At 60.0% G+C, this 8,324-nt stretch overlaps 1 protein-coding gene across 1 annotated transcript; it reads right to left on the bottom strand.

Moving 5' to 3' along the window:
* Positions 1-1,033: 1,033 nt before the first annotated feature.
* OTOS (otospiralin) lies at positions 1,034-2,479 on the bottom strand. The gene is made up of 4 exons (XM_027965707.2): positions 2,437-2,479; positions 1,941-2,031; positions 1,824-1,850; positions 1,034-1,298 (listed from the first exon to the last, which is right to left on the bottom strand). The coding sequence occupies exons 2-4, from the start codon at positions 1,996-1,998 to the stop codon at positions 1,114-1,116; spliced, it is 270 nt and encodes an 89-aa protein (XP_027821508.1). The 5' UTR covers positions 1,999-2,031; positions 2,437-2,479; the 3' UTR covers positions 1,034-1,113.
* Between the last annotated feature and the right edge of the window lie 5,845 nt (positions 2,480-8,324).

The following is an 8,324-nucleotide window of genomic DNA, read 5'->3' as shown; positions in this document are numbered from 1 at the left end:
TCGCAGCACACAAGCTTCCCGAGGCCTTCCACAATTCTTATTACGTGTCCTGGTCTCTGTGGTTAAATGCTAGCACAAAAACTGGTGTCTAAAGTTAAATGAGCTGCCCAGGTGGCTCCAGGTAAAGAATCCAGCTGCGAACGCAGGAGATTCAGGTTTGATCCCTGGTTTGGGAAGATCCCCTGGAGAAGGAAATGGCCTCCCACTCCAGTACTCTTGCCTGGGAAATCCCATGAGCAGAGGACCCTGGCGGGCTGCAGTCCATGGAGTCACAGAAGAGTCAGACACGACTTAGCTGGCAACTGAACAACAGCAAAAGTTAATAGTAAGTGCTTTCTGTTGTTTCACTGTAAAACAAAAGCTGCCTGCAGCCCAGGAAACCAACTGCTTCACCATCTGACCAAGTGTGACCTGCAGCTCTTGCACCTGGGCGGTGGGGTCCCCGCCATAGAGCAGCTGTCCCAGGGCAGGAGCGCAGCCCCTGACACCCTGTCCGTGCTGTCTGTGTGGCCTTCCGCTCCTCGGTGCCCAGGATGGGCAGCCCACTCCCCCCACCCCCGAGTCCCTGAGCCTGCAGCACCGGCGGTCACATTCTGGGGGCCTTCTGCTTGCAGACCCAGCGCCCAAGCCCCTGGAGACCCTCAAAGACCAGCTGCCCCAGGGTGAGCTCAGCATGACGGGTGGCGCCTGGGCAAGTCCTCCAGCCCAGGGCGGCCGCTGCAGGTCTGCTCGCTGCCCAGCTCGGTGGCCAAAGCCAGGGGCCCTAGGGCAAGCCTGCCTGGACAGGATCTGGGTTCTGTCAACAAGCCAGGCAGTTACCTGGTGTCTGTGTGCCTCAGTTTCCCCACCTGCATTCCAGGGCCCCTCCTAGGTTCAGCGGAAGGATGGGGGAGAATCGCAGCTGGTGTTCCGTGGACAGAGCCTATTGTCTGAGCTCCCTGCCGGTCAAGACGGGCCAGGCTGGTTCATCAAGCAAGAGGAAGAGGGGCTGAGTGGAGCCACTTCTCCAAAGAAAACCAAGACCCACCGGGGGTATGGTGCACTCAAGTCAGGAGTTTATTGAGGACGAGGCCGCCCAGCTCCCATGGGGCAGGGGGCCCCTGGCCCGGATGCTTACTCCTCCCTGTAGGGGACGTGGAAGCCCAGGGTGGTCCCCAGGGGGAAGTGGGCGAAGAAGGTGCGGGCCATGTCCTCCAGCTGGGGGTAGGCCCCCAGGGCCTGGAAGTGCTGCACGTAGTTCCAGAAGTCAGACGCGGAGAAAGGCCAGTAGGGCATGGCCGGCAGCTCGGCATAGGGGTCTGGAGGGAGGCATCCAGCTCAGGGGCTGGGCCAGCCCACAGTGCCCAGGGGCGCAGAGCCTGATCATCCCAGGAGTGGGCTGAGTCGACCCTGCCCCTCTGAGCCCCTAGCTGGGGGCGGAGGAGGGGAGCGCGGCCAGGGGAGGGGGTGTCTGGCCCCGTCGTCCTGGAGACACTGAGCAGGTGGAAACACCGTGGTGGGATGTGGGGGCGTCCGGGGGAGGACCCAGAGGAGACCCTGGCCCCCAGGCCTGGACGCTCTGCCCCAAGATGGGGAGTCTGAGGTGGGCATGCCTGGTCCTGGGGGGCGCAGGGGGTCCCTCCTGCCCGGTGTGTCCCCAGGGAAGAGGCTCCAGTCCCTCTCCCTCTGGGGCTTGACCTCCAGCTGACCCAGGGCTTCCGCTCCACCAGCTTGGGCCAGAGGCCAACTGCCACCCGGCCCCCACTTCTTCCGGGACTGGGCACCCAAGACCAGAAACAGGACCCACACCACCCCCGAGGCCAGAGACGAGAGCAACACTGTACCTCCCTCCTCCTGCACCGGCTTGGCCCCTGCGAGGGAAGGGAGAGCAATCACCCCGAGGTGCCCGGGCAGGACCCCACCACCCACCGGGACAGCACAGGACGGCAAGCGGCCCCCACCTGCCAGAGGCGCCAGCAGGAGGCACAGCGCCAGCCCGGGCAGCAGGCGGGCTGGCATCTTCCCCAGGGTGATCGATGCGCGCAGGCCCACCTGCAGCCAGAGGAAGCCAGACAGGTGAGACCACCTGTGCCCCGGGCCCCAGGCCCCCACCTGCCCCCCGACCCCGCCCCGCCGCCGCCCCCGGACCCCCGCCTCCCAACCCCACCCCACCCCACCCTGCCGCCACCCCCGGGTCCCTGCTGCCCCTGCCTCCCCTCCACCACCCCCGACCCCCACCTTCCCCCCACCACCACCCCCGACCCCCGCCTCCCCCCCGCCCCTAGGCGGGCACCTCCCTGGAAAACAGCTCCGGTAAAAAGACAGGTTCTCAGTGTTCTCAAGGCAGCGGCCTTGAGCTCTTGATGGCAGCGGCCTCGTCCTTCTAGGGCTAAGCCCAGGCTTCAGAAGCGGTGGCCTATCTCTCTGAACTACTTAGGGACGGATCCTGGTAGTTACCTTGCAGCTGCTCTCGCCCGGCCCTGCAGCCTGAGGGGCGCCTGCCGCAGGCACTCAGGCTCCTCTTTATAAAGGGCCGGGGACGAGACGTCACCTCCGTGAACCGTCAAACTATTCCATCCCCGCCCAGAGGACTGAGGGCTCCTGTGTCCCTGGCAGACTGCCAGGAGTCCGTCCACTTCTGGGAGTCTGATCCAGAGATCAAATGGGAGAAAGCTGTCTTTGCACAGAACGAAGATGTTTAGGACCGAATTCAACATCGTTTCCCAAAATAAACTACTTCCTTTCTACCAGGAGGAAAACAGCCTAAGTCTGATGAGGTTTCAGAAACAGGGCAATCACAGGGCTGCCCCAGGGACATGCAGGCAGGACGGGACCCTTGGGGAGCCACCAGCAGCCTCTGCCCGCAGGTCATTCTTGAACCCAGAGACGACAGGAAGGGAGGGTGTCTCCAGACCGGCGCCTTCCAGGTTCCCTGCAGAGATGAAGTGTCTCCAGGCAAGACAGCTACTCAGGGGTGACTATCACGGTTCCCCAGGTGTGGGGTACTGATCCCCCGACAAGGAAGAGGGGTTGTTACCAAGGCCACCCTCGCTCTGCTCGCTGAGAGATGAGGGGTTAAGGCAAGGAAAACGACTTTATTCGGAAAGCCAGCTGACCAAGAAGACAGCAGGCTGTCCCCTCAAAATAACCATCTTTTCAGGGTCTGGATGCCAGGTTCTTTTATAGATCAGAGATAGGGGGAAGGGAGAAGCAAAGTAAAAAGGCCATTAACCTTGCAAACTTCTCCTAGAATGGCAAGCCTCAGGCAGGGGGCAAGTTGACTTCTTCCTTGCTGCGGTCTACTGGAGGACCGGGTTCTGAACGAAGGCACTTTGGTTTAGTCAGGTGGAGCGGCAGGATTCTCCAAGGCAGCCCATTCTGTATGATCCTACTAACAAAAGCGACGGAAAGCAAGTCAGACAGTTCCACCGTGGAGTCAGAATTGGCCTCTTCCCTGCAACAGGGTGTCTTCTGGCAAAGAAGACCCGGCAGAGTTTAGGGGTTCCGGTCCCAGCTTCACCAGCAGAGGTGGTCTGCTCAACCTTCCTGCCACGCGGCCGCACTCCAGACCGGACCCTGGGCTTTGTTCTTAGAAACCCGGGTTCTGCTGTGCCTACAGGAGAGGAATTCTCTTAGGGCAGCTGTGCTGGTGTCTTCAGCCGGGCACTCTTTGACTGTATCAGAGTCCCCAGGACCACCCTCACGTTGGCTGGGGGGACCCCCAGGACTCAGCTGAGATTCAGGACAGAGAAAGGATGCAAAGAGACGTCAGTGAGAGGAGGAGGCAGGCGGGGACAGGTCGGGGACCAGGCGTGAGCTTCCAGAGCCCCGCCCCACGCCCACACACCCCAGCCCCGCCGCCAGCCAGCCGGCAGGTGCTGTCTCCCAGGAGCCCGTAGACAGGTGGCACCGGGGCTCTCACTGGGGGTGGGGGTGGGGGTAACAGGCAGCTGTGCCTGGGAAGGTTCCAGACCCCCAGAGGAACTGCTCAGCTGGCAGAAGCCTCACTCTGCACAGATGTTTAGAGGCAGTGAGGCCTTCCTCCTCCCCAGGGACCCTCCCCGAGCTCCAGCCCAGGGCCAGCCTCACGGGAGTCCCTCCTGAGCAGGTGGCGGCTCTCTCGAGGGGACAGGTGGGCCTGCCTGTTAACTCTTTTCTGCACAGCATAGTTTCCTGGTTCTTTGTCTCCTGGGCTGGAAATTTAAGCTCTGAGCTCACTGTCTTCATTTCCCACATTCTCCAGCACACATAGAAGCTGCCAAGCCCGGTCCTTACTCCGTAGCCTCACTAAAGGGCAGCAGCCACCCGGTCACTGGCACCTCGGGGTCACCCGCATCTCGGGGACACCTGCACCTCCCGGTCACCTGCACCTTGGGGTCACCCGCACCTCCCAGTCACCTGCACCTCGGGTCACCTGCACCTTGGGGTCACCCGCCCCTCCTGGGTCACCCGCACCTCCCGGTGACCTGCAACTTGAGGTCACCTGGACCTCGGGGTCACCTGCACCTCCCGGTCACCTGCACCTCGGGGTCACCTGTACCTCCTACAGGCTCTTGACTCTGGGACTTGACTTTGCACTTGGTACCATGGTTGACGGAGGCCCTTGACCACTGGGAACAGCAGCGTTGACGTCAGACCAGAGAACCAGCTCTCGAGACCATCCTGACCCGACTGGTCCCCTGGGCGGCTCTCCTGCCTCCACTGGTCTGCTGACAGGGCCACCTGGAGCCTAATGGGATGGGGGGTGGTATGTAGGAGCAGGACTCACGTGGAGTGTGTGTGTTGGGGGAGCTGAGGAAGTGGAGTCTGGAGGGAGCGTGGGAAGTGGTCTCTGTGTGGCTCTCGCGTCTGTGCTTTCAAGGCCCAGCATCTCAGTGAGCCTGGGACCCCGATGTTGAGGCAGAGATGGGGGGCAGGGAGCGAGGACCAGCCCGTCCGGCAGCCATCATCACCGCACGTTGTCCGTCGCTAATGTTGTAGTGAAAAGGAAAGAGGGGGATGAGCTTCCTCTTTCCCCTTCCTGAGAAGAAAGACAGTAAAGAGCACAGAGAGCAGGCCTGAGCATTCCTAGTCCCGCTTTAAGGGCTCCAGCCCTGCGTGTCTGCGGCTGAGCTTGCTTGTCTGCCCCCTAACGCTGCGGGAGCTACAAGACACACTCTCTCCCTGGACTCTGCTGAACGCGCCCCTATCTAGTGTTTACCCTTACAGCCCGCTTCTCCTTGTAGCTACACATCAGAGAGAAGGCTGCCAAGCCACCTCACTGCCGGACTCCGTTACTGGGTGACTGACGCCAGTTCATGACTGTCTTCAAACAAGGAAGGAATCAAGGTCCTGTCCCCTTGGTTCCTCATCGCCGGCTCCTGACCGTGAGCCTTGCCTCATACAAGCCCCTAGACTCCTCACAGGTGGGGTGGGGGGGCAGGTACAGTTCTTGAGGCATGAGCCTACTGCTGGCTCTGCTGGCTGAGAGTAAAACCACCTTCCTATCTCCTCCAAACCCTGTCTCTCTGTTTTTCATTCAGCTTCACTGAGCAGAGAAGACCAAGATCTTGGTGGCAACATTAATAATTTCATGTGTGAAGATGATGAGCAAATGTCCCTATGTTGTCAGGAAAAAATGAAATGAAATTACCAGCACTTATTTACAACTGTTTACTTAACAAAAACACTCAGTGTAGACAAAGTCTACGATCAGTGAGCAGTGATGATGCTGGGAGCTATAGGTATATGCTTTTTCTTCTTTCTGGGCATAATATATTCCTTAATTTATTATCTTTAATTTAACTTTTATTTATATTGGGGTATAGTTGACTGGTGGCTCAGTGGTAAAGAATCCGCCTGCCAGTGCAGGAGACTTGGTTCAGTCCCTGGGTCGGGAAGATTCCCTGGAGAAGGAAATGGCAGCCTGCTCCCGTCCTCTTGCCTGGAGAAACACGTGGACAGAGGAGCCTGGTGGCTACAGTCCCCAGGGTTGCAAAGAGTCAGACAGGGCTTGGCGACTAACCAAAAACAACACGGTTGATTTACACTGTTGTGTTAATTTCAGGGGTGCAGCAAGGTGATTCCATTGTACCTTCATCCTTTTCAGATTCTCTTTCCATTCAGGTCACTGCAGAGCGTTGAGCAGAGCCCCTGTGCTATGCGGTAGGTCCTTGTTGATTATTTTAGATATAGTAGTGAATATATGTTCATCCCAAATGGCTAAGTTATCTCTCTTCCACTCTTTCCCTTTTGATAACTATAAATTTGTTTACTTTTACAAAGGGGAAAAAATCTTTAAAAAAAAATAAAAACCCACCACCAGTTGCTCCCTGTTGCTTAGCATTCTGACCTGCTGGCCTGGGCCAACCGTCCAGGTCTCCCATAACCACCCCCAGGTCCCCCCACACCTTTTCTCATCTCCTGAGCTCCTCAAGCTACTCTCCCCTGCTGGCCTGGGCACAGAGCCTCCTGGACCCACCTGGAGGGCTTGACCTGGAGGGTCCCACCTGGAGGACCGCGCCTGCAGAGCCCCACTGGGGGCTGCTCCTCTGGCCCCTCACCCGGTAGCCTTCCCGCAGTGACCCTTGCGAGGGCTGTGCTCCCCCAGCCATGTTCGGCTCTTGTTCAGCGGGACCAGAGCCCTGGTTCTCACATGGCCTGGGACCCTGAACAGAGCACAGCTGTGATTCAGCAGGTGGGGAGACGGAGCCTGTGACTCCCCAGGAGGTGTCCATGCTAGGGCTCCAGAGCACACGGAGCAAGGAGGCCCGAGCAGGCTGTCCACCCGGACAGCGTCAGAATCGCCAAGGGGACGTGGCAGAATGCACCCTCCCGGGCCCTGCCTCTCAGAGTTCTGATTCTAGAGATCAGGGGCGGGCCCAGGACTCTGCACCTCGATCCATTCACCAGGGGTGCCGAGCAGGTCCACGCCAGGCTTTGAGAGCTGCTGCCAAAGTCCTCGACCCTGGTACTCATGGGGACCACCTGCAGCCTTGTAAATAGGCGGCATTTCCAGCCCCCATTCTCCTGGGGGGCACGCTAGTGTAATGGGTCAGGGATAGGGCCCAGGTCGCGGCAGTGAAATCTCTGAAGCCTGGTTGACTACGTCCACCTCCACTTGCACAGGACCTTTGAAGGTCCCCCCCACCCACCTGCCTTGAGAAGCAGTTCTGGTTGCAGGCCCTCCTGGAGGAAGTGGACAGAAGCCGCCCATCTGCCTCCTGGGCTTACTGGGCAGAGAGAAGGGCGTGAGGGGCTGGGGGACTCAGGGGACTCACCTGGGAGCCTTCCTCCTCCGCGCTCCACCTGCACCAGGTGAGGCTGGCCGGTCGCTGCCATCAGGCGGTCTCGGGACGCCCCCTGCCGTCCGACTTGGGCACACCAGGCGTGGCTGCCCACCTGGGTCTCCGGGAAGGACCCGACAGTGCCCGGGTCACGGTCCTTGCAGCTGTCCCGACGCAAGCCAGTCGAGGTCTTGATCTGCTTCAGGGAGTCTCAGCCTTGGCTGCTCGGGGGCTCGCAGGGCCCCTGTGGACAGCCCACCTCCAGGTACCCCAGGAGTGTGCCCTCTGCCTCAGCACTGGGAGGGGGTTCGCTCACCGCCGAGTCACTCTGTCCCACATGCATGGTCCCAGCGGGTGACGCTAGCCCCCTGCTAAGCGGACTTCCTTTCTGAGCCTGTGGCTCCTGAGTCTCCGGGTGTCTGGTGGGTGGGGTTGGGGAGGGTGCAGGTTCAGCACCTGGGGGGTCGGAGCCACGCCGGGCTCACCTGCTCAGAGCCCGGTCCTGCGGCCACTCACCTGGCGGTCCCCGTGAAGCCCTCATTCCGCCCCAGGACCCCTCCAGAAGCGCACGCCCCCAGCTCCTGCAAGGGGGAAGGGCGCCTCTCACCCTCACCTATTTGTTCCCGCACCCACAGCCTGATTGTACTGGTCATTCTAAGAAAAGGATTTGTAATTCAACGTGACATCTAATGAACGGTAACAGAGTTTAGGGGATTGAGACTCAGTTGCCTTGGAAAGGCCCACTCGAGGTAGACACTGCCGGAAACTATGTCCAGGTGGATATGGACCCAGGGCCCTGGAAGGCTGGAACCCGGACTGTCCCTGTGCTCCGAGGGATCCCACGCCGGACACTGCGGAGGATGTGTCCCTGGAGTGGGCTGCAGGGGGCGCCAGGCCCACTGGAATCCAAGGACAGCAGAGCCCAGCTGAGATTTGGAAGTCAAATGCCTAAAAGGCCCACGTGACTCTCCCTGAAAATCATTCCTGCTTTTAGGGAGTCTGTGAGCGTTTCTGGCCAGGCCCCAGTTCATTCCGTGAGAAGCCTTCTCCTGAGCCCAGGGGACCCTGGCCTGAGGCGGA

The sequence above is a fragment of the Ovis aries genome, chromosome 1 (genome assembly GCF_016772045.2).
Source record: "Ovis aries strain OAR_USU_Benz2616 breed Rambouillet chromosome 1, ARS-UI_Ramb_v3.0, whole genome shotgun sequence".
NCBI lineage: Eukaryota > Metazoa > Chordata > Mammalia > Artiodactyla > Bovidae > Ovis > Ovis aries.
The sequence above is the reverse complement of the archived record's forward strand: the minus strand, read 5'-3'. Positions and strand labels throughout refer to the sequence as shown.